Source organism: Trachurus japonicus, chromosome 10, assembly GCF_045865225.1.
Source record: "Trachurus japonicus isolate A0001 chromosome 10, Traja_1.0".
Taxonomy (NCBI): domain Eukaryota; kingdom Metazoa; phylum Chordata; class Actinopteri; order Carangiformes; family Carangidae; genus Trachurus; species Trachurus japonicus.
The window spans coordinates 36,806,904-36,832,211 of NC_140916.1; the positions used below are offsets into that span (position 1 = coordinate 36,806,904).

General features: G+C 41.1%; 1 protein-coding gene across 1 annotated transcript in view; it reads left to right on the forward strand.

The window, feature by feature from the left end:
- The window catches only part of fbxo38 (F-box protein 38), a 52,445-nt gene that overhangs the window by 6,407 nt on the left and 20,730 nt on the right, over window positions 1-25,308 (forward strand). The window contains 8 exon segments of the mRNA XM_085788580.1: window positions 1,526-1,659; window positions 7,219-7,382; window positions 10,020-10,185; window positions 13,322-13,597; window positions 17,393-17,486; window positions 18,415-18,545; window positions 18,950-19,120; window positions 21,170-21,312. Coding sequence (XP_085644706.1) covers window positions 1,526-1,659; window positions 7,219-7,382; window positions 10,020-10,185; window positions 13,322-13,597; window positions 17,393-17,486; window positions 18,415-18,545; window positions 18,950-19,120; window positions 21,170-21,312 — 1,279 coding nt within the window.

A 25,308-nucleotide genomic window follows, 5' to 3' on the forward strand; every position in this document is an offset into this window, starting at 1 on the left:
CTGAATTATAAAATCTCCACTTCAGCAGCACTTACAGACACCAAACCTTCCAGTTTTATCACTTTCTATATTCTGAAGGTTTTTACAGAGGGGTTTGTTGATATATCATTCACAGCCTGATTTATACAACATTTTATTCCTAAAAACATGGAGACATTAGATTTTTTAGGGCGGGTGACAGTATTTTCTCATTTACAGAGTGATAAAAAGAGATATCCGAGATAATCCTCTCTGTAAAAACTTCTGACTCTAATATATGTCAACAAAATAAAACAAGAATTTTGAAAGTAGCTTTATCCATTGTTCAGATTTCTGTTCTGGAAATCCACATTGCCGCATATTTAGTTAGATATAGCCTAATTTACATATTTAAAATTTGACAACTTGTAATACAAACAATATTTGTCTTAATGTAAGTGATAAACATGGGAAGTTTCATGGTGATATCTGTTAGTTTATTTTTTTTACCCTATTCACCTGTAGTGTCTCACCCTAAAGAGGAGGTGGCTTTATTTCCTTACACTCCTTATACGCCCACATTTTAAATGATTTCCCTGAATGTCATGTGCAGTTAATCATCTCACACTATGCACATCATCCCTACTGTCGGTGGTTTTACAGAAATAACTGTGACTCCTTGACAGCAGGGGTTTTTTTTTTGTTGAAAAATCTGTTTATTGGCATTTGTAATTAAACACACACAAATTTCATATTCAGTAAATGTACACATTAAGCCCCCCGCCCTCTCCCGCCACCCCATTGTCCCAAATCCTCTAAGAGAAAAGAAAATACAGAGAAAATAATGTGATAAGGGGGGAAAAAAGAAAAAGTGACAGCTGAATAGACCGCTAAAAAAAAAAGAAAAAAAAAAAAAAGACAACAATAAGTTAAAGTTACCAGTTTTCACCTACATATGCAAAGATATCCTCTATTGGTCTCAATTTGTCACATCAGTCATGTTATCAAAATAAATCAGAAAAGGCATCCAGACCTTGTTAAACTTGTCCTTATTACCTCTCAGGGTGAATTTAATCTTTTCCAACTTAAGGTGAAACATAATGTCCCTGATCCATCTGGCATGGGATGGGGGTTTGGAGCTCTTCCAATTTAACAGTATTTGACGACGGGCAAGTAAAGTAGTGAAAACCACCACATTGTACATATTTAATGGCCAGACACAGTCAGTCCCCAGGTCTTACACCAAATAAAGCTATTAAAGGATGCGGATCAATAACCATACTAAAAGCTTCACTCAAGGAATTAAATATTGCAAGCCAGAATGTGCGAAGAGTGGAACATGTCCAAAACATATGTATTAAGGTCGCCGGTGCATGTTTGCACCGATCACATGTAGGGTCAGTGCTGGGATAAATCCTAGCCAGTTTGGCCTTGGTTAAGTGAACACGGTGAACAATTTTAAATTGTATAAGGCCATATCTACTACAAGAGGAAGATGAGTGTACTTGGTTTAGAACTGACTTTGACAGCAGGGTTTTGACAGTTTGAACACTGTGCTGTTTTGCAGGTACCTTCCCATGAAGGACATCATGTGTATGGAGAGTCTGTCCAGGAAGCTCCGTGAGGCCGTGACTCTGTACCTGCGCGTGGTCAAGGTGGTGGACCTGTGTGCCGGCCGCTGGTGGGAGTATATGCCTTCAGGTAAAGGTTTGTAAGTCTACAGACTGATCCTAGTTCCAGCTCGGATGAACATGTGACTAGAGTCAATAACAGTTGCGTTTCCATCCACCTTTTTTTATTCGCATTTTCAAAAATTGCAAATAAATACTTGGATGGAAACGTCGGAAATTCGAAAAAAGGCAGTAAATGCGCATAAAGGTTTTTACGCTTTGGGGGGGAGGGCAGGGCCGGCCCTGTACATCTGGGGGCCCTAAGCAGGATAAAATTGGGGGCCCTGCCTCACGTGTACCATCAAATATTCATAAAACCAGCTACCGTATGCAACCCTTGCATATTTTATTGTACCTCTATCAACATGATGGCGAGCATATATTTTATTACTAATTAGAGTCACTGAAACACTTAAAGCTGTCTAATTGCACTTGTCATTTTTTCTTCTACTTTGTTTTTGTCTGAATGTTAATGTTAATATTGTGAATGGCAATAGGTGGCTCCAAACCTGCAGTATTAAATCACTACTTTTGATATAGCAGAAAGATAAAAGATTTAGGGCTGACCTCCAAAAGTCGACTATTCGACGATTCGATTCGGAGAGGTCTGATTCGACTATGAACCTCGTAGTCGAATCTAACCAAGACCATACCATTCTGACTATATGGGGGTGCCCACGGCTGCTGAGCATAAATTGTTACATACATAGAATGTCTTTTTCGTTATAAAAAGCCTATTTCGATACAAAATCTGGCTACTTTCTGTTAATAAAGAGTTCAAAATGATGTGTGCGTTTAAACGGTAGTCTTAGCTTCTTACTATGTATTAATAAATCACCCACTGCAGTTGCACAAATGAGCAGAGGTTTTTTTCCTTTTTCAAATGAGCGGAGGTGAGCAGTACACACAACAGGAGCGTCAACGTCACGGTACTCAGAAGTCACTGCAGAACAGGCAGAGCCGCCAAAGTTTAAAATCAAGGAAGTCTGACAGTCTAACTTTGTCAGCATGCCTACATCATGCATGACCTAACAGAACTACAAAACATTGTGAGGATACGTCTGACTTTGACCGAGTTACATTCAAGAAGCTGCTTTCAACCACGGAAAATAAATTAACTCGAGGTGTAATTTTTTTTTTCGATCGATCAGCTGTGTTTACCGTTTCATGTGTCAATAGTTCTGATGGTTAGACAGATGAATTAGTCCCTAACACATCCTAAAGTTTGACATGTCAGGGTTTTTCAGAAGAGGAACTCGTTTTTTCCGACTTCCGAGTTGTCATGAACGCATCATAAGTGCCGGGAGTCGGGATGCGAGTAACAGCTGTGATCTCGTCCCTCTGCACTTTAACACTGAGCCTGTCTGTCTCTCTGCCGCTGCCGCGGTCACACTGTGTGTTACAGGGTTAATTAAAACACACAACGTAATGTACGGATTGTCGAGTCCTTCTGACCTCAGTTTGTTTTGATACTACATGTTTTACCTGGTTTCTCTGTGTCCACCGCTATCCTTCATCACATTGAGGGATGTTTGATTTGCCACTCAGTCCGCGCAAAAGGAGCGTTGTCCAGGGCAACGTGACATAAACGCATACCCTGGCCAATGGCTACTAAAAATCATCCAAAGTGTGGGAAATAAATAAAGGTATTTGTTTTACACCGACCATATTTTTGGGGTGTTTTAGCTCTTTTGTTTGAAACGGGGAAAAAGTCGCAAATTTGCTGCTATCTTTAAAAAAAAAAAAAAAAAAAAGGTTTGACGATCAGTCGACTACGGCAAAATCTGACGAATCAGATTCGACTATGAAAATCCTTAGTCGAAAACAGCCCTAAAAAGATTCTACAAAAGATTACAGTTTGAACAGATTTATTTTCTTTAAATTATCTGTACAGCTAAATTCTAGAACCCTTAAAACAAAACTTAAGTTGAGAAGAAGATAGAGGATGTTGGTTGGTCAGCAGCATCATCAGCAGTAACCATTGGAGCTGTGGAGAAGATTAGTAGAATTTTTTTAGCCACTTGTGTACACACAATTTAATTTTCCAACAGAGATAAACATATTGTGGCAACAAACAAGAAACTTACCAACTGTATGACTGGAACCAGCCACAGGGGATGAGGATGTGGCAACATGACATATCTAATCAGCCATTAATAAATGGGTGATTGATCTTTTATCCCCTCACAGGAAAACAGCATTATCTTTTCACTGTAAACAGACCTTAAAATCAGCCAGGACATGTGAACTACAGCAGGCTGGTATGTAGCAGCTAGCCAGCTAAGTGAGCTAACACAAGCACCGACATGTTTTTCGGCTAAACGTTCATCTGGTAAACATAACATTAATTAGCCTTACCTTGTCCTTGTTTTTTTTTCATCCTCGACCTTCTTCTTTTTCCTATTTTCCGCATCTGACGGATATATCCTTTAGGACATCGTCGCTTTCCAAAAGCCAATCACCTCCTCGCAAATCGCGATCTCAGTGAGTGAGGGAGGGAGGGGGCCAGGGGGGAGAGAAGGGGAAGGGGTGGTGCGCGCTCGTTACCGGAGAACGGCCACAGTCTGCGTTACGTTTACGTATGCGTGTCACGGTCATTGTTGCCAGTTGGGTCAAGGGTTACATGTTGCCGTTGTCACAAAGACGGTTTATAAACCAAGACCTTTCATGACGAGTCAGCTTCCTGTATGCATGTCACGTGGGCTTCTGCACGGCCACGCCCCTTTAGAGAGACCAGAGGCAGCCTGGAGTGTATTGATTCCTATGGGACAATTTAATGTGAACACAGATTATGATCGGGCCTTTCTCCCCACGGTCACTGAAGCAAATTTTGGACTCATTTTTCACAAGCCACATCTCTTCTGAACAGTTTGACACCAAAATGGTAATTTTCGGACAGAGAGATCCGGAGAAAATCCACTTTGTTCCAGACCTGTCTCTGTCTCTACGACACACTCTCGCGAGATTTGGCACAGATCTCCTAGGCAACGTCAAACAAACGGCCGCGAACTCCCGTGAAAATGATTTAAATTATTTTTGGCATGCTAAATATTACTGTTAGTAGTGTAAATATTTAATGTTATCATAAGAAAATATAAATATCTCACTTTCATCTACCTACAGATTGTATAAATCCACACACACGTTCACAGACGAGGTGGGGTGACGGTTGGCCACGCCCACTTAGAGAGACAGGAAGTGTATACCATTTCATATCATTGGAGCAGCCGCTCATGGAGTATCTTTCCATTTATTGAATATCTTTGGTTGTCAGAGACGGTTAGACAAATGATTGAGCAAAGTTTGGGGGCCCCCTAGTGGCTGCGGGGCCCTAAGCAGCTGCTTAGTTCGCTTATAGGGAGGGCCGGCTCTGGGGGAGGGGGTGGATTTGTCAGCGTATCGATAAAATGAAAATGCGACTTTTTGTTATGGAAACAGGTTATGAGAATTGAGCCAGAGTTTGTGGGTGAAGCTGCTGGACTTCACCCAGCGACGTTCAAACAAATGGAGAACGACGCCCCGGTGTCCCAGCTCTCCTCTCTGCACCGCAACACGAACGCGCTCTGTAACCCATAATCTTTTGTTTATGACGGTTAAGCGTCTATAGTCCGGAAAGTACGTAAATTGTCCATAATGTTGAGTGTCAGCTGAGTGTCAGCTGTTGGATACATTCACGCTCTCTTATGACGTAATCTCACGGTGCACCACTCCTCCTCCTCTCCCAATAATCGCAAAACAATAATGAATGGAAACGGGCATAAATTCGCTTTAAATTTTCTTTTTGCGCATTTTCACAAACATCTGCTCTTAAATTCGATACATTTGGATGGAAACCCAGTTAGTCAGACAGAACATGTCCTGCTTGGGTTTGTTTTCTAATCCTTAATGTTTGGTGTTTGGTTGTCTTTCTGTTTCATTCACAGGGTAACAACAAACATGTCTTACTGATTGGTTCTCAAACTTTAAACGTGCATTGAGCCACTCCTGGTCAACATTTCTGTTACTGTGAAAAGTTCAGCAAGTGGAAGATGAAATGATCTTCTAAAGGCATAACGTTACAGATGACACACTCCCTTTACATTTGAAACTATATTTTTCTATTTTCTATTTACATTTTCAAAATGACAGAAAAGGAAAAGGGCCCTCGGCAAAGGTTTGGTTAGGTTAGTTTAGTTAGTAGCTAGTAGCCCCCCCTTTGTAAACCATCACAGTGTGTAAATAGTAAATATCTTGTCTGGTACCTTGGTCAAAGTTCTCTGTCTCCTGGGTGAAAAGTTGACCTTTTGCAATCTACTATACGAGAAAATCTTCCACCTTCAATGAAATCCCCTAGCTGCTCGCAGCCTCTGAGCCGCTCAGTGAATGTGAAAGCGGAGACGAGGGGGGGGCGTGTGGTTAAAGAAATGAAGACCCCCGTACATGCATAAATGGTTTAGGCAAGGCAAGGCAATTTTATTTGTATAGCCCGTTTTTTTACAAACAGTTTGTCTCAAAGGGCTTCACATAGCATCATAACAACATCCACTGAGGAAAAACTCATATCTTATCAGCTGGTGATGCTATTATTAGTTTATTTAGGGGACATTGTGCAATGACATTAATCATTTACAGAAAATGAGAAGATGGTTGCACCAGATTTAGCTTATAGCTAATTTCCATCTGCAGTCCCAACATGTAACAACATATAACAAACAGACAAGAAACACAGACCACAAACTACTATACAAGAGTGATACACAAATAGACAGTAGACAGCACATAGACAATACAAAAAACAAAACAAAAAAACAACAGTTTCCACATCTAAAAAGACCAGATCAAATGCAACACACCTGAGAGAGCTGAGGTGTACCCTATCCTATATGATCAATAGAGAGAAAAGCTCAGTCTTACAAGATACAGAATATATGTAAAATGTTTTACATATATTCTGTATCTTGTAAGACTTAGCATTTTAGAGTTCCATAGTTCATATTCCATAAGGTTTTAAGATAATTTCATGGATTGGGTGCATTGAGAAATACTAAGATACATTTTTTTAAAAAGACTAACTGAGTTTAGTTTAGTTTAGTTTATTGAAACAGGACAGTGTACATTACCATTAGTCAATTGAAAAAACAAAACAATGAAAAGATGGTTGTACCAGATTTAGCCCTCGGGCTAATTTCCATCTGTAGTCCTGACACTCACAATACAAAACACAATAAAATACAAATGCCAAAGAATACACAACATAGTGCAATACAGAAAGGCCCAAGACATAGAAAGGCACAGATAAACACAAAAGCCCACACCTGTTACCCCTTGGGCAACCGGGGGACTACATTGAAAACACATACATCTCCTCATTCTTCTAAAAGTAGGAGAACACCACTGGGAATTAGCATTAGTTAAAGTGCTGGTTAGTTAAAGTGCTAGTTTTCTAGAGTAAAGTGCTGTTTTTCCCATTTAGGATACATAAAGTGCAAGATGCTCGTAGCACGTAACAAGTGCCCTGCTTTTAAACCTGCTGGCAACTTTGGTTCATGCAGTACAGTATCTTCAGGCGGCGTTAGCAGGGTCTGATGTCTCGGTGTGTCCCCTGGTTCAGGCTTCACAGACGGCAGCTTCCTCCTCCTGCTGAAGAAGATGCCGGACCTGGAGCAGCTCTACGGCCTCCACCCGCGATACCTGGAGAGGAGACGAGTCCGAGGCTACGAGGCGTTCAGTATCCCCGGGGTGCTGGAGGCGCTGCAGGCCTGTCCCAACCTCCTGGTCAGTCTGCAGAGAGAGTTCACATCACATCACATGGACCTGGTCTGACCAGCAGGATTACACTCATATCAGGCCCATGTCCCTTTTTGCTGACAGTGTTTTAAAGGGATAGTAGCATTTTTTAAAGTGGGGTTGTATGATCTACAAATAGCCCCTAAGTACTTTAATTACAGTGGAAGACTCTCTTAGCCCTGCCCAGAGATTTACAACATACAGTGTTGTGAATGGGCCCAAAGAAACGGCCTATTTTCACGGCCTAAAAGAGGTTTTACCTGAAAAAAAAAACACAGTTCCATTGTTCACTATAATATAATTTTTTCCAGCCCTTCAAAGTTCAGGAAAAACACAGTTTTTATTTGGACCTAACTAGGGATGTCACGATTACTTGTTTTCACAGTTAATCGTGGTATTAAACGCCACAATTAATAAATCGTAAAGATTCCTAAATACCGTCACTTCCCAAATAAGATGATGTTGGAACCTTATCGGCAGATGTGGTGCAAAAATAAAGGTAAATGCACCGATACTGGTCCATTTATTTAACGTAACATTGAATCGGTAGGAATTTAAATGTTAGTGTGTCATTTGTATTAAAAAAAAACACAAAATAAAACAAAAAATGATTAAAATAAATGTAAACATTTGGTATAGATGACAATTTATGACCTGAATATTTCAAACATTTCCCCTGGGGGGTTAATAATTGGTCATATATTCATAGATATTTGAAATATTTTGTGTAAACAATGAGTAATGTAGTTATATTTAGACTATATTTGATTTTACACATTCATAGTGTTGTGAAATTAATTAGCCTAATGCATAATAATCGTGATAATCGTTAATACCGTGTTTATTTCTCTGACAATAATCGTACCAAGAACATTTGTAATCGTGACATCCCTAGACCTAACCAACTGCTGATCGGCGGGCGCTAACCCTGGGCGGAGGGATATGTGAGTTGGTTAGGTCCAAATAAAAACTGTGTTTTTCCTGCACTTTGAAGGGCTGGAAAAAATTATATTATAGCGAACAATGGAACTGTGTATTTTTTTCAGGTAAAACCTCTTTTAGGCCGTGAAAATAGGCCGTTTCTTTGGGTCTGTTCACAACACTGTATGTTGTAAATCTCTGGGCAGGGCTATTATGGGCTGGCGTTGCTAACGGGAGGAGTGCAGAGAGTCTTCTACTGCAATTAAAGTACTTAGGGGCTATTTGTAGATCATACAACCCCACTTTTTAAAAGAAAAAAAATGCTACTATCCCTTTTAATCTGTGAAATGAGCTGGAGTATTTGTTTTACTACAAACTAGTGTTCAACTGTGTGTTTAGTTGTGTCCTTTGTCAGCTGATGGGGGATGTTATCGTCATAGCAACTGAGCACACTCTGTCCACCGAGGCTATGTCTGTGACAGCGACACCCACAGAGCTGCTCCCTAATTGGGTGTCATCATCAGCCTTCATTAACAGTGGTTACATGATAATGAATTACAAGTGTTACTGGCCGTGTTTTCTTTGCCAGCAGCTGTTGTTCAGTTCACATGAACGTACATGTTCTATGTGTTTTCAGGGCCCTCATTTATCAACCGTGCGTAAGAACATTCCCATGCAAAGTATGGAATTTATCAACTTGTACTTGTGCTTAGGAACGTGCGTAAATTTAAGCACAACCCTGACCATGTTTAGCGTACACACAAAATCTAGTGGTAGAACAGTGAAACTACAAATACATCCCAGTGGAGGAGTCACAGTGTTCAGCAATCTCAAACTTCACACATGTTCCCTGTTTCCTAATTTAAAAAAATTCTCAATTAGTAATTTAGCAGACATTTTGAATGATTGATTGAGTGTGACAAGCTATCAAAGTATTCAGGTAGATTCGTGTCTTTATTATTCAATCAAAAAAAAAAAGGTTGCTTCAATCCAAAAATATTTTCAATTTAAAAAAAAACTTTTTTTCTTTGATTGAAAAGGTTTTTTTTTATTATTGAAGTGAAGGTTTTTTTAATTGAAAATATATTTTTTGATTGAAGAATAAAGACACAAATCTACCTTCATATAAAAGACAGCTTTTTTATTTCTCAGTGATCTTTCCTCTGACCCAACAGAATTAACAGCAGTTGTTACTTTCTCCTATGCAGCATTTTTTATTTTGTTGGTCACACCTGCAGCATTTAGTGTCCCAACAGTATTTTTTGGTTTGATTCAACTTCTCCTACAAGTACCTCAATCTCGGTATCAGAGAAACTCCTCTTCTCCGCCCTCTTTGCCATGATATTGGTGTGGGGGAAAAAATCCATTCACACATTATTAAAGGGATTGTTGCTACCATATATGGTCAATTGGAGGCGTTTCTGAATGCAAACGACCCTAACCACGGTAGTTAGGAACAGGTGGGATTTATCATCACTGATTACTTACTAGTGTGCGTACGACCGGTGTCCGCACGTTTGATAAATACAGATTTTTTTGTACTTACACACATTCTAAATTTCATTCCTACGACAGAATTTAGAACCTTTTCTACGCACGGTTGATAAATGAGGCCCCAGGTGTGTTAGTTTGGACAGAGATGAAAATGTGACCCTAAATGAAGACTTCCTGTTGTCAAATATGTGTCTTTTTACTTGACGTTAGGGTGTTGAGACGTCCCATCTGGAGCTGGTGGAGGCCATATGGAACTACATGCCCCAGGTTCACATCCTGGGGAAGTTCCGCAACCGCAACGGGGCTTTTCCCATTCCTGCTGAGAACAAACTGACCATCCCTATAACGGCAAAGATCCAGACCCTGCATCTAGTGGGTGAGTAGGATCTCAATCAATCAATCAATCAATCAATCAATCAATCAATCAATTTGTTTATTTCGGGCATGTCAATTTAAATCATCATCATCACACTTCATCTTAGTTCAAATAATACAATACACATGGCCGAAAGGGAAAGCGGGAGAAGCAAAAGCTGATCTAGTCCCACCCCATTACTAGTCTACTTGCCAGCCCATAGGGCCCCATTGTGAACCCGGAAATGTTGAGTCCCCCAAAGTTTTATGTTAGAAATATATAGTATGGGTCCCCAGTATTCAGAAACTGCCGGATGCTAACTTATATATATTGGACAATTAGCATAACAGACATAATTAGCATACATTAGCATAATTGCCTATATGGGCAATATTTCAACAAAATTGATTTGGCTGATCTGGGCAATATTGGAGTGGTTTTAGGGGTTATTGGTGATGCTGAATCCATTTCTGACGTTTTCAAAATTCAAAATGGCTGTCTAAACCGGAAGTGACCAGATTTTAACCGCCAGTGGGCCGATTTTGATGGATTTCAAAATCTGGTCACTTCCGGTTTAGACAGCCATTTTGAATTTTGAAAATGTCAGAAATGGATTCAGCATCATCAATAACCCCACTCACCCCAAACTCACTTTTTTCATGACCAATTAGGTGACTTGTGTGAATCGTTCAGATCCGAAGAGTTTTTGTTTTTGGGAGGGAGGGAGGGAGGGGGGGGGTCTCAGCGTCTCAGCTGGGGTCAGTAAAATGTTTTTCTAACAGAATGAGACAGTGACAATCACGTGAAACTGAGGCGAACTCATTCATGGTCTCTGATTATACTGATAACAGCCGACCTCCAATGTTGACGCGCGACATGCGCGCTCGTTAAAGCGGCGCGTATCCGCGTGCAGTCGGTGCGACGGCGACGCCATTTTTTCCCCGTGCATGTCCGTGGAGCTGTGCGCCGCGGACATGCACGGTTCCCTACGTTGCTGTGTCAGGCAGGTGTTTCCCACGTTTCAGAGGTGAAGGAGAGACGTCGCCTCCGCGATGTAGAATGTGTTCACTTGAAAAAGTGAAACTAACACATTATACCTATAGGCCTATGTCCATTACACACTGAATGAAACATCCCATGTCTTTATTTATTCAGTTTATTTTAATAGTAATAATTATGACTAACATTCAGTGAAGACCTAAAATTCAGTGTCTCCAAAATTGAAATATTGCAAAGGATTTTTTTTATTTTTGTAAGCATTTTTAATATAGAAATGTTGGCCTTCTGAAAACTATGTCCATCTATATGCACCCAATACTTGGTTGGGGTTGAACTACTGGAAATTGACTTTTCCGTGATATTGTAATGTACTTATTTGTTAGCACCACCCCCCCCCCCCCCCCCCCCCCCACCGGGAAATTCCTCTCTTTTTTGGTCCTGACCCGTTTGCATCCCTGCCTAAAACCACTCCAATATTGCCCAGATCAGCCAAGTCAATTTTGTTGAAATATTGCCCATATAGGCAATTATGCTAATTTATGCTAATTATGTCGGTTATGCTAATTGTCCAATATATATAAGTTAGCATCCAGCAGTTTCTGAATACTGGGGACCCATACTATCTATTTCTAACATAACACTTTGGGGTACTCAACATTTCCGGGTTCTCATTGTTGGCAAGTAGACTATACCCACAGAATAAAAATCTTTATCATAATCTTTTCTTTTCTTTTTGCTTTTTTTTTTTTACATTTTGATATAACATTCTTTTACTTATGACATTTTGACATAACATGTTACAGCAACATGCGAACCCACACCTGATGCTGCTGCGACCGTCCACATCACCCCGGTAACACATGGTGCAAGTCTGCATCTGGAAAAGTTCATTTATTATAGTAGTTCAGTTCAAATAGTGAAACTCTTTTATTATATATATTCATTACACACTGAAGTATTTTATATTCAGTGTGAAATAGTCTTTATTTCATTTAATTGTAATGATTATGGCTTACTTTTAAAGGGACAGTTCAACATTTTGGCTAATTGGCCCATTGCCATAATCCCTATAGTCATAGCAGTAGGTTTGTTAGCTTTATTGGTCGGTGCAAGCTGTTTTTAGAACGGCGGAGCAGAGCCGTGAGCTGCTTAGAGCTACGCTACAGAGGCTCATTATGGGATTTCTTGGTTTCCCTCATCATCAAACTCATCAAATACACAATCCAACAACTCCACAACGCTCTGGTGGACAAGTTGTGAGCTGCACATTCACCACGCTATGAGATAATAACACAACGTTACCACACAGAGTTGTTTTAGAGGGAAATTCATGCAAAACCGCTGATGCACGTTGCCTTCAGGGACAGTTTTTCAGCAAGCAGTCTCTGTATTTACCTCTAAAACATCTCTGTCTCGTAACTTTTCGTTATTATTGTATCTCATAGTGTGGTGAACCAACAAATAAAGGTAACGAACCTACTGCTATGACTATAGGGATTATGGAAATGGGCCAATTTGCCAAAATGTTGAACTATCTCTTTAATGAAAACTAAAATTCAGTAACTCATATTACAATTATAATATAGTGAAAAAGTTCACTATTGTAACCTAATGATGTCACACTCTAACATACATTAATAGTATGATAGTTGTGTTGCACATCGTTAGTCTGGTGCACTAACGCAGTGGTTCCCAACCTGGGGGGCCCGACCCCCCAAGGGGGGCGCCAAAGATCCAGGGGGGGGTCGCAAAGCCCTCTTGATTTTAAGGGGTTTAATCATTTTAATGTAATGAAAATGTTAAATAAATGAGTAGGCTAAGCATTTAATTCATATATGTGACAAAATCAACTAAATTCAAGGGCCACATTAAACATTTGTGTATTTAAAATTTTAGATAAACAAATAAGTTATAGGCCTATATCACGAGGAACAGAGTGTGTACGACGTGAACGCCTTATATTATTAAATTACTGAAATATAATAAAGTATTTAATGTAAAATAAGTTATGATGTTCCTTATTTTATTTTTCATCGGGGGTGGGGGGGGGGGGGTCACCAAAGTTTACAATGGTAAAAATATGGGTCCCTTAAGAAAAAGGTTGGGAACCACTGTTCTAACGTACTTCACATGATGGTTGTGTGTTGTTGTGTTGTAGGTGTGAATGTCCCAGAGATCCCCTGTGTGTCCATGCTGCGCCATCTGTACCTGAAGTGGGTCCGCCTCACCAAGCCGCAGCCCTTCAAGGACTTTCTGTGCGTGAGCCTGAGAACCTTCGTCATGAGGAACTGCGCAGGACCGACCAACTCCCTCAAATACGTCCCGCTGGTCACCGGCTTGGCCTCGGCCAGGAACCTGGAGCAGCTGGAGCTGGTCAGAGTTCCCTTCCTGGGGGGCTTGATCCAACACGTGGTGGAGGACAGCTGGAGATCAGGTGAGGGGCGTTGTGTTGAAGTGACCTACAGTAGTGTGAGGCTGTGGATGAAAAATGACTTTATTTCTGTCCCATTATATTTGTTGGATGTCCTGTATTTAAGCAATATATCACTCCAGTCTGTGGTCTATGCTCATTATACCACGGCTAAGGGGCGTTGTTAGAGTGGTATAATGACCATAGACCACGGACTGGAGTGATATATTGCTTTTATAAAACGGTTACCAATAATGACAATATGAAAGAGGGATACGCAATCAATTTAATGTAGTTTTATTCAACCAGAAATACATATTATCCAATAAAATAGCCTCACTGTGAAAAACTAGTCCCACCTCTCCAGACGTTAGCTCCAAGTAGCTCTGCATCTGGTCTTTTCCTCTGTCACTGCTCAGTCCCCTCTACCATTGTTAACCCTCTGGAGGTCAAAGTTCACCTTAAACATGTCAATTACACTACTTTAGTCCAGTTTTTAACATCGTAAAAACATCAGCTGTCTTTTGCTACGGACTGCAACAGTCCGTTGTCATGGATACATGACAACAACTTCCATTCATACCAGTCATACGTGCCTGAGGCGGAGTGATAGCCTACGCTGTGATAAGGCTTTAGAATAGTAGCCGTGGGTTAACAACCAATCAGATCGCCGGATTTCACCTTTCTGTTTTATATATACTGTTTAGTCAGATTAATATGACAGTGGCTGTGACTCTCAATGTGAATTGCATCTTCCACATTATTTTAAAAAGTCATTGTTACTTATTTGTGTACACAGGTTCAGTCTGTGTCTGCAGGCAATTTTTTATTTTAAGCCATAGTCAAAAAGGAAAATAGAATAGAATGCTTTTATTGCCATCATGCATGTTCAATATAGAACGAAATTGTCTCTCTGATAAAAGAAACTGTATCCATTCACTCTATTGGAACACACACACACACACACATACACTCAGATAGTGCTGTTTAAAGTCACCACCACTGTTACCAGATAGCTGTTCACCCTTTCATCATATCAGTTCATTTTCTGCTGCAGGGTGGAGCGGATGTTAAAGGGATAGTTCACCCAAAATTTCACTCATTATCTCCTCCCCCCCATGTGGACTAAGGGCTGGGAGAAGTTTCAGAGTCCTCCGTGGCTTCTCTGAGTTACAGGGGGTCTCGGCGTAGCAGTGCATGTCCATATAACGGTTGCAAATGGATACCAACTGTCTTGGTAACAAAAAGACACACCAAAAAACATCCAAATACCTCCATACTGCTCGTATGTAATGTCCCTCTTGTATTGAAGCCCCGAAATGTGAAAATTGTCCCGGAAAAAATTAAATAAGTCTATATTTCAAGCTTGTTTATAGCGGAAGCTTCTCGAAGCTCCTCTTCCCGGTTCGTCAAATTTGGACGAACCGGGAAGAGGAGCTTCGAGAAGCTTCCGCTACAAACAAGCTTCACTTCACTTGGTTCACTTGTTTGATCCGCACCAGAGTCCAAAACGAACCCTGGTGCGGATCAAACAAGTGAACCGAGTCCCAGCTGCAGAGGTGGTCTCGGTCCACTTGTTTGATCCGCACCAGAGCTGGTTTGTATTCACACCTCCCCAAAAGGTCCGCACCAGAGGAAAAGTCCGTTTCAAGCGGACCAAACGAGCCTGGTGTGAATACGCCCTTAGTCTGGTTCAGTAGCTCCACTATCATGACTTCCATCATAGTCTGCTGTAGAGATGCACCTGTACATATCTCTATGCAGCTTGTAGGCTATTGATGTAATGATTAAGAACAAAATAACCATAAATACATGAATAATGTGATGGTTGTTTTACACATCATTGGTCTCTAGGCTTGAGTGGATAGATGTGTGTCAACATCCACCAGGCTTCAAAGAAAAAAAAAAATCATTCATAGATATTCCAGATGTAACTCCAATATTCTTCTGTCAGATAAATAAACACATACACATGGCCTGCTAATTTGTTGTCCTGTCTTGTGTCATTGTTAAGCAGTGATGGGAATAACGGCGTTAAAATAAACGGCGTTACTAACGGCGTTATTTTTTTCAGTAACGAGTAATCTAACTAATTATTATTTCCAGTCACCGTTACAACGCCGTTACCGACAATTTGATTTGATTTGATTTTTATTTGTCTCAAACAAGCACATCAAAAGACAATCTATGTAACAAGAAACAAAACAATAATGATACTGTGCAAGTTTGAGAATAGAAGGGGCTGAAGGAAGCAAAGCTGATCAAGTTCAGCCCCCCCTTACATTGTGATTCATGTCATACATCTGTAGTTCCATACAATTCAGAAGATTAAAAACATATTGCTTTAATATGAAATAAGACCATGATTATAAATAAAAAGAGTAAAATTAGCTGTCCAGTTCTTTATAGCTGTCCAAGAGTGTATGTTTGTACTTACTTTACATTTACTTTTAAGTTATTGCACATTTTTATATCCTCATCTAGTCTATTCCACATTTTTACACCACAAAAATAGATGCTAAAACTTTTCAGGGTAGAATGGATGGTAGATTGTTTAAAGTTACAGTTCCCTCTTAAATCATATATGCTTTCTCTGACCATAAACATTTTTTGGATGTTTATTGGTAGCAACCTATTCCAGGCTTTAAACAAAATCTGACCTGTTTTGAATTTGACTCGGTCCTCAAATCTTAAAATACCCGATTTTTAAAAACAACGGATTTGTATGATCAAGGTATCCAGCATGATGAACCATCCTTATGACTCTTTTTTGTAAAATGCAAATCTTTTGTAAAGTGCTTTTATATGCGTTTCCCCCATACCTCAACACAGTAAGATAAGTACGGATCAATGAGTGCATAGTGCAGCATTTGAAGTGACTTCTGATCTAAAACATGCCCCTTCAATTTCCACATTTTCAATTTTCAAACATACCTCTTGCTTAATTGGACGATTTCCGAATATCATGAATTTTGTTTTGTTTAGGTTTAATGATAATTTGTTTTCATCAAACCACCACTTTAATTTTAGCAATTCACTTTTGACCATCAATAATAGCTGCTGCAAATCTCCCCAATTCTCCAACAATTAAATGAGGCGCGTTATTACAATACTCAGTGAAGCCGTTGTCCTCCGACTTGGCTCATCTCAGCCACAGAAGCTGCAAAACTGTTTGTTTTTTTCCTTCTCTCCTTTGGTGAGGGGAGGGGGGAGGAGGGAGGGGCTAGACAACCGCATAAGCGATGCTGATTGGTTGAGGCAGAGTAAGGTTTCATGCTAAGCCAATCAGAGGCAGTGTTCAGTTTGTACACAAACCACACATAACACGCAGTTTAGCCTCACACACACAGAAACTAGCAGAGGGAAGCTGCTGCCGAGTTCGGAGGGAAAGTTGGCGTTTTCAAAGTGGAAGGACAGACAGACACTACTTTAATCTCCTTGAGGTAAAAGACAAGAACACACATGTGAGGTGTAGCTACATTATGTCCCAGAGCGAAGTGTTTGTCCACGTCCGTTGTAAGCCACTCCAATCTACTGAAGCATCTCTCAGCGGCACACGCGTCTACAAAACTAGTGGGCCAATTAAAACACCGTTGTTGACACTGTTTGTAATGATAGCAGGGCTGTAGGATTAGTGGGTTAGCGGGGTATGTAGAGTCTAAAGCCTTCAGGCTCTCCTGCACTACTAAGGTGCTCTCTTTTAGCCCGGCTAGATCACCATGGTAACTTATGCCTAGCTCATAACATCGTTCCGACCAGGTTATGTTCAGAGAGATGATGTCAGATTATTTTCATCCCTGTGTGTCTGTGTGTTTCCAGGAGGATTTCGAAACCTCCACACCATCGTGTTTGGAGCCTGTAAGAACGCTCTGGAGGTGGATTTGGGTTACCTGATCATCACCGCTGCACGCAGGTTCACTTCCTTTATCCCATTGGCATCAGTTCAGCCTGTAACAAAGTGAAGTGAAGCATCAGAAGTCTGATGTCAGTGATGCTCTCGGTCTGTTAAATGTCTGTGGACAGAGGGTCGCACCATCGTTCTGTCCAGGTGTTATGATACTGTATGTGGAGCCTTTGTGTAAATGGTTAAAGGGATAGTAGCATTTTTTTTTAAAGTGGGGTTGTATGATCTACAAATAGCCCCTAAGTACTATAATTGCAGTAGAAGACTCTCTGCACTCCTCCCGTTAGCAACGCCAGCCCATAATAGCCCTGCCCAGAGATTTACAACATACAGTGTTGTGAACAGACCCAAAGAAACGGCCTATTTTCACGGCCTAAAAGAGGTTTTACCTGAAAAACAATACACAGTTCCATTGTTCGCTATAATATAATTTTTTCCAGCCCTTCAAAGTGCAGGAAAAACACAGTTTTTATTTGGACCTAACCAACTCACGTATCCCTCCGCCCAGGGTTAGCGCCCGCCGATCAGCAGTTGGTTAGGTCCAAATAAAAACTGTGTTTTTCCTGCACTTTGAAGGCCTGGAAAAAATTATATTATAGTGAACAATGAAACTGTGTATTTTTTTTCAGGTAAAACCTCTTTTAGGCCGTGAAAATAGGCCGTTTCTTTGGGTCCATTCACAACACTGTATGTTGTAAATCTCTGGGCAGGGCTATTATGGGCTGGCGTTGCTAACGGGAGGAGTGTAGAGAGTCTTCTACTGCAATTAAAGTACTTAGGGGCTATTTGTAGATCATACAACCCCACTTTAAAAAAAAATGCTACTATCCCTTTAATATAATAATATAAGAGTCAACATTGAGCAGGGATCTTGTAGCTTCACCCGACAGCAGAGACAGAACAGATCTTTAATGACTTGACTTGTGGCTGTTGACAGACTACATGAGCTGCGGATCCAGCCCTCGCTCACTAAAGACGGAGTCTTCTCAGCTCTCAAGATGGCCGAACTAGAGTTTCCTCAGTTTGAGACCCTCCACCTGGGATACGTGGACGAGTTCCTGCTGCAGTGTAAGTAGTAGCATCACCGCAGTCTGGGTCACTCCTTCACTCGACCCTCTCATCAGGGCCGTTGTATAGGGGAGAAAGGTGATGATAACTCTAGGGGCCCAGCGCCCAGTGTTAAGCCAATGTTTTGCTCTAGCACTAAACACCTTTAATTCTGTTTGGGATTTGATTTCTGGTGGTAAAGAACTCCATAGGTGTGTATATCTAATCTATCTACGCAGCACTGAAAGGGCTGATTGACCGAATGTTGTCCTGCATCTTCGAATTTTACAGTTTTGCTTGCTCATGCTCCTTGTCGTTGTCCCACAGTTGTCTGATTTAGTAAAAATCTGTGACATCGCTAGGCCAAAAAATATCTACATGTGGATTTGGGTGTGTGAAGTCCTGTGTGTGTGTGTTCCATGCAGGTAAGATGAGTCACTCGGAGCTGGTGAAGTACGGTCTGGCCGACGTCATCGAGAACCCCGGCATCATCACGGACATCGGCATCAAGGTGGTGAACGAGGTGTTCACTAACATCAAGTACCTGCTCATCTACAACTGCCCCCACCTGCACAACCCTCACCACTGGATCACAGGTGAGACGACGGAGCAGTGAGTTTAGGGCTGCAGCTATCGATTCTTTTTGTAATCGATTAATCTAGCACTTTATCGATCGATTAATCGATTAATCGGATAATTTTTTGGGGGCGTTTTTAAACAACAAAAATGATGTGGCTTTGAATGATCAAGCATTTGGCTTTTTTATTGGCTCCAAAAAGCCCATTTATTGCAAGTGGCAACAAGTAGGTAACAACACAGTTAACTTACTGTAAATTTAAACATACAACATTACAAATAAGGATTGCACATTTGCTCCTTCTGAAAATTACCTGACCAAAGAATATAAAATATCAAGCCAAACAGGTTAACATATACAATATCAAATTTATATTTAAAAAAAAATTATAATAAATGTAGGCTAAATAATACAATTATAAGTCAAGACTTGGCATAAAAAACAAATGATGTTTTCTAATATTAAAATTCGGATTAAAAATTATTGGGTCAGGTCGACCACGGGCTTCTTTATTTATTTATTTATTTATTTAATTTCGCCGTGGTCCAGCCGAGAATAGGAATATAACGATGCTTCGAGGCAGAGTTTTTTGCCTCAAGCCATTTTTGTAATCGAGTTAAAGGATAATTTCCGTTTTTTACAACCTGGACCTTATTTCTAGCATAAAATACGATCATTTACTCACCCAGATAACTTTGGTGTCATTTGGAGTCGTTTTGACGAAATTAGCCCCAGTGGAGAGGCGTGTATATCCGTATAATGCGAGAACACGGGGCAGCGCAATGCAGCCTCTAAATAACACATTATCCGCCGCACAACTCGTTCATTTCACCAATATTTAGTTCTGATAGGCTAGTGCTATTCCCCTCTGAGTCCGGGGTTAGCTGTTATCAACATCCGGGGTCTGTAGGTTGACCTACTGACCTCTGACCTGGATGATGTCATCTCTGAGCGCTGCCCGGCTCATTCTGATAATAATCATTCTGCTTCGGCATTCGGGTCCATTTTTATCTCAACTAGCCGGAGCTTTAGTGAGTCCAGGTTGAGGAGAGGAAGCCTGTGGAAGCTGAACTTCATCCAGCTGCTCATTTTGTTCTGACAAGTCGGAAACACGCAGAAACGAACCATAGCATTAGTGGTAGCAAGTTAGCCGCGCCGCACCGCGGTCGGAGATGACATCATCCAGGTCAGAGGTCAGTAGGTCAACCTACAGACCCCGGATGTTGATAACAGCTAACCCCGGACTCAGAGGGGAATAGCCAGTGTTTTCTCCAGGATTTTTTTAAAGAGTGGCGGCGAGGGCGACGGGGGGGGGGGGTGTGTCTCCAAATCCTCCGCGGCCAGCTCGCGCCCGTTCGGCAGTAAGTCACACAAAGAAACACGAGACAATCCGGTCAATTTTCAAAATAAAACACCATAGCACGATTTAGCGCATATGTTTATTACCGTCATTACCTGTCCATGTGCCCATGTGTGTGTAAGTGCGTGTGTGCGAGAGAGAGTCGTTAATTAACGCTGTATGCGGAGGAGGAACTATGAAGAACTCAGCTGTGATTGAAAAGAAAAGCACCTAAACCCAGTCGAGAGTTGTAACTGTGTAGTGCAAAGGGTGCAAAGTAATGGTAACTGGTAGTGGGAAGCCTGCTTTACATTGTTTTAACATAAAAAAATAAATCATTCTGAAGGTGTGGCGGCTTTTATTTTGCCGTGGCGGTGTGCCACGATCAATTACATGTAGCGGAAACCCTGGAATAGCACTAGCCTATCAGAACAAAATATTGGTGAAATGAACGAGTTGTGCGGCGGATAATGTGTTATTTAGAGGCTGCATTGCGCTGCCCCGTGTTCTCGCATTATACGGATATACGCGCCGCTCCACTGGGGCTAATTTCGTCAAAACAACTCCAAATGACACCAAAGTTATCTGGGTGAGTAAAATGATCGTATTTTATGCTAGAAATAAGGTCCAGGTTGTAAAAAACGGAAATTATCCTTTAATCGAATGACCCGATGAATCGTTTCAGCCCCTAAGCGAGTTGACCACTCTGTTGACTCTGTCTGTCCTCAGATCAGTCCAGATGGAGCCGCCTCGTCGACCTCACCCTGGTCAGATGTCACGCGATCAAACTGGAGTCGTTCTCTCAGTTCATAGAGTCACTGCCCAGTTTGGAGTTTATCTGTCTGGACCAGATGTTCAGAGAACCACCCAAGGTATACAGCATAACACACACACACACACACTGTCATACTGTATGTAGTTTTTACATTCATTTACCCTAGGGATGTCACGATTACTTGTTTTCACAATTAATCGCGGTATTAAAACGCCACAATTAATTAATCGTAAAGATTCCTAAATACCGTCACTTCCCAAATAAGATGATGTTGGAACCTTATCGGCAGATGTGGCGCAAAAATAAAGGTGAATGCACCGATACTGGTCCATTTATTTAACGTAACATTGAATCGGTAGGAATTTAAATGTTAGTGTGTCATTTGTATTAAAAAAAAACACAAAATAAAACAAAAAATGATTCAAATAAATGTAAACATTTGGTATAGATGACAATTTATGACCTGAATAATTGGTCATATATTCATAGATATTTGAAATATTTTGTGTAAACAATGAGTAATGTAATTATATTTTGACTATATTTGATTTTACACATTCATAGTGTTGTGAAATTAATTAGCCTAATGCATAATAATCGTGATAATCGTTAATACCGTGATTATTTCTCTGACAATAATCGTACCAAGAACATTTGTAATCGTGACATCCCTAGTACAAACTGAGGGAAGAGTGAAGAGAGATGTTGTGCAGATATTTAAGATATTAAATGTTATTTTGTTGTTTCACACAAAGTTGCTACTTTAAATCAATCAGCATTAATGGTCATTATCTTTGATTTTAACAAGTTTTGCAAAGATAAAAGTATTTACAGAAATAATAATTATATATGGCTGTCAGAATAGGATAAAGGGAAGGAAGGAAGCCTGGAATCTTAAAGGGATAGTTCAACATTTTTTCAAATTTGCCTATTGATAGATATCACGTGACGTCACACAGCGTTCGCAGCCGGTCACAGCGCCATCTTGGGTACCGACTTCCAAAGGCAGTCTATGGGCTGTGACATCAAATCTCACAAAAATAGTGGATAAACCTTTTTTTATTACATGGCTCTATTGAATGTCGTATTCCGATAATTTATTGATATTTCTGATATTTATTTACATCTTGATTTTGCATTTAACAGTCTGTTATTCCTGTTTAACAGATCGTTGCTAAGTAAAATACACTAGGTAGGGACGCCGCTCTGATCAGCGCAGCACAGAAAAGAGAAACTATGCAGGATATTTACTTTCTGTTTCATTTTTTACCGTCATTAAACAGCTTGGGAGACATGTAGCCTACGCCAAGGGAGGCTGCCTCACTCTACATAGTCTGAGCAGCACGTACGTTCACGTTGCTTTCGTGAATTGTAAACACACAGACGCCCCCTCGGTTTTAGCGTCCAGCAGTTTAGCGGCTGGATAACTGTACCGGAGAGGCTCAACATGAGCTTCATTTGAGGAATAAACGGCAGCTTTTACCTGACGGGAGACCGACGCCTGAGCTACGGTAGCTAACAGCTAGCAGCTAACAGCTAGCAGGTTTTACCTACTTTCCTCTCTCCCTCCTCCCCCTCCCTCCCCCCTTATACACGCACACGCGCGCACACACACACACACACACACACACACACGGCCCAGGTTGTCTGTCATATCTGTTGTAAACCTTGTAATAACAGCTTGTTGAGTACAGTTAACACTATTGTTGCTTCGGTTTGAGTGTGGATTAATTGTTAACGGTTTGTTTAATGTGAGTGGTGGTCATCGCGTCCTGATGAGTTGGGTTTTAATAACAGCTGATAACGTAACTGTGTGTGTGGCGTGGATTGTGATGAGAAGGTGTTGGCACATATTTTAAGACTTATTTGTGCAAACCATTGTGCAAAACCTGTTTGTTGTGACTTTTTGCGTTATAAGATGATTTGCCGAATTCTTCTTCCATTCCTGCAGCCTTTTGTCTCAATGTTAACGATGGCAAAATGTCCAGATATTTTATTACTTTATGAAAATAAATGTCTGTGAGTTAAAAAGAAGTGGGCTACGCATTTCTGATTTGATTTGGCTTTTCGTGTATTTGGAGGAGAGACAGAGCGAGCGAGAGAGAGAGAGAGAGAGAGACGAGGAGAGAGAGAGAGGTCCGCTGGGTGAGCTAGATTAAGTTTTAACGGGAGAGAGAGCGGCGCACCGCGCTGTCAAAGATCGTCTCAGCAGAAATGGTGTGTGCTTTCAAGGCAAGGCCATCAGAATGAGAAATATCCATATCCAAATATCAGGCAGCAGTCATTTCTGGTCAGAGAGGACGTGGCTGCACTGAGCTGAATAGAGGTTAACTCAGTGTTCGGTACCCAGCATGGCGGCGGCCAGGTGGAACGCACCGTGACGTCACCTTACTGATAAGTATCTATTGCCATAACCCCTATAGTCATAACAGTAGGTTCATTACCTTTAATTATCAGTGCATGTTGTTTTGAGATCAGCGGGGCAGAGACGTGAGCTGCTCAGTGAACACAATGAAGGTGAACGGTACAGATCCCCTGTCCCTCATCAAACTCATCAAATACACAATCCAACAACTCCACAACGCTCTGGTGGACAAGTTGTGACCTGCACATTCACCACGCTATGAAATGATAACGTATGATTATGTAACATTACGACACATGAAGCAAATACTACTAGAACTACTTGCGCTTTTGAAATCCCTCCGCCCAGCAGCCGTGTCTGCCTCTAAAACAACTCTGTGTGGTAACGTTGTGTTATTATCTCATAGCGTGGTGAATGTGCAGGTCACAACTTGTCCACCAGAGCGTTGTGGAGTTGTTTTTTTTGAGTTGTGTATTTGATGACCTTCACTGTGTTCACTGAGCAGCTCACGTCTCTGCCCCGCAGATCTCCAAACAACGTGCACCGACAATTAAAGGTAACGAACCTACTGCTATGACTATATAGGGATTATGGCAATAGGCAACTTTGCCAAAATGTTGAAATATACCTTTAAGCACAAACCTGAGGTAACAGAGAAGGAGTAAGGTTGTGTTACTTAACAGTCCAAGTCCAGTCAAGTTTCAGTAACTATTAATGTTAGCGTGACAAAATAAACAACAGATAAAACCATTTTCTTATTACTCTACTGTCACTAATATGAACAATATCACATGCAGGGTTGTGATGTCGTACTGAATGTCAGCATGTGAATCACTAGCTGGGTTTCCATCCAAGTCGTATCGAATTTAAAAGCGGATTTTGTGAAAATGCGCAAAAAGCAAATGCGAATTTATGACCGTTTCCATTCATTAGTGTTTTGCGATTATTGGGAGAGGAGGAGTGGAGCACCGTGAGATTACGTCATAAGAGAGCGTGAATGTATCCAACAGTTGACACTCAACATCATGGACAACTTACGTACTTTACGGACTATAGACGCACCTGTATAACCCGCACCAGCTAAATTTTAAAAGAAAATACATATAGGTCGCACTTGAATATAAGCCTCAGGTTTTCATGTTGTAACATGAGATATTTACACAGAAAGACAGTAGGGAACTGTGACTGTCCGCTCGCTTTTCCGCTGTCGTGGTTACGCTCCTCTCGCCCATGTAGGGTTGGGTCCCGAGAATCGAGAATCAGATGGAACCGGTTCTAACGTTTCGATTCTCCCGGAATCGTTCAGAATTTTTATTTTCGATTCCTCAAAACGATGCTTTAGCAATTTTCATTCACGCTGACTATTTTTTGCCGGCGTGTAACATCTTATTTCCTCGCAGAGCTGCGCACAGCGCACCTATTCACTCAGCCCCTCCTTTACCTGCTCTCTCTCTGTCACACACACATTGACAGCGGACCTGTCTGTGAACTCTCCCTCCTCTCCTACACACTGAAGCCCGTTTAAAACAGAGATCCCGTTACATTTCCTACCCCTCATTACACTGGCGTTGCTTGTTTACATGGGGCTCTCCCTCACAGAGACGTCCAGTCGGCGCCGTGGCGACCTCCTCCGCTGCCGGTTTAACGGCGGAACAACGACGCTCCGCATTCCGTGTTCTGTTCGTATGTGTTATACAGAACGGCTGGTGGAATCATTTTGCACCAGAA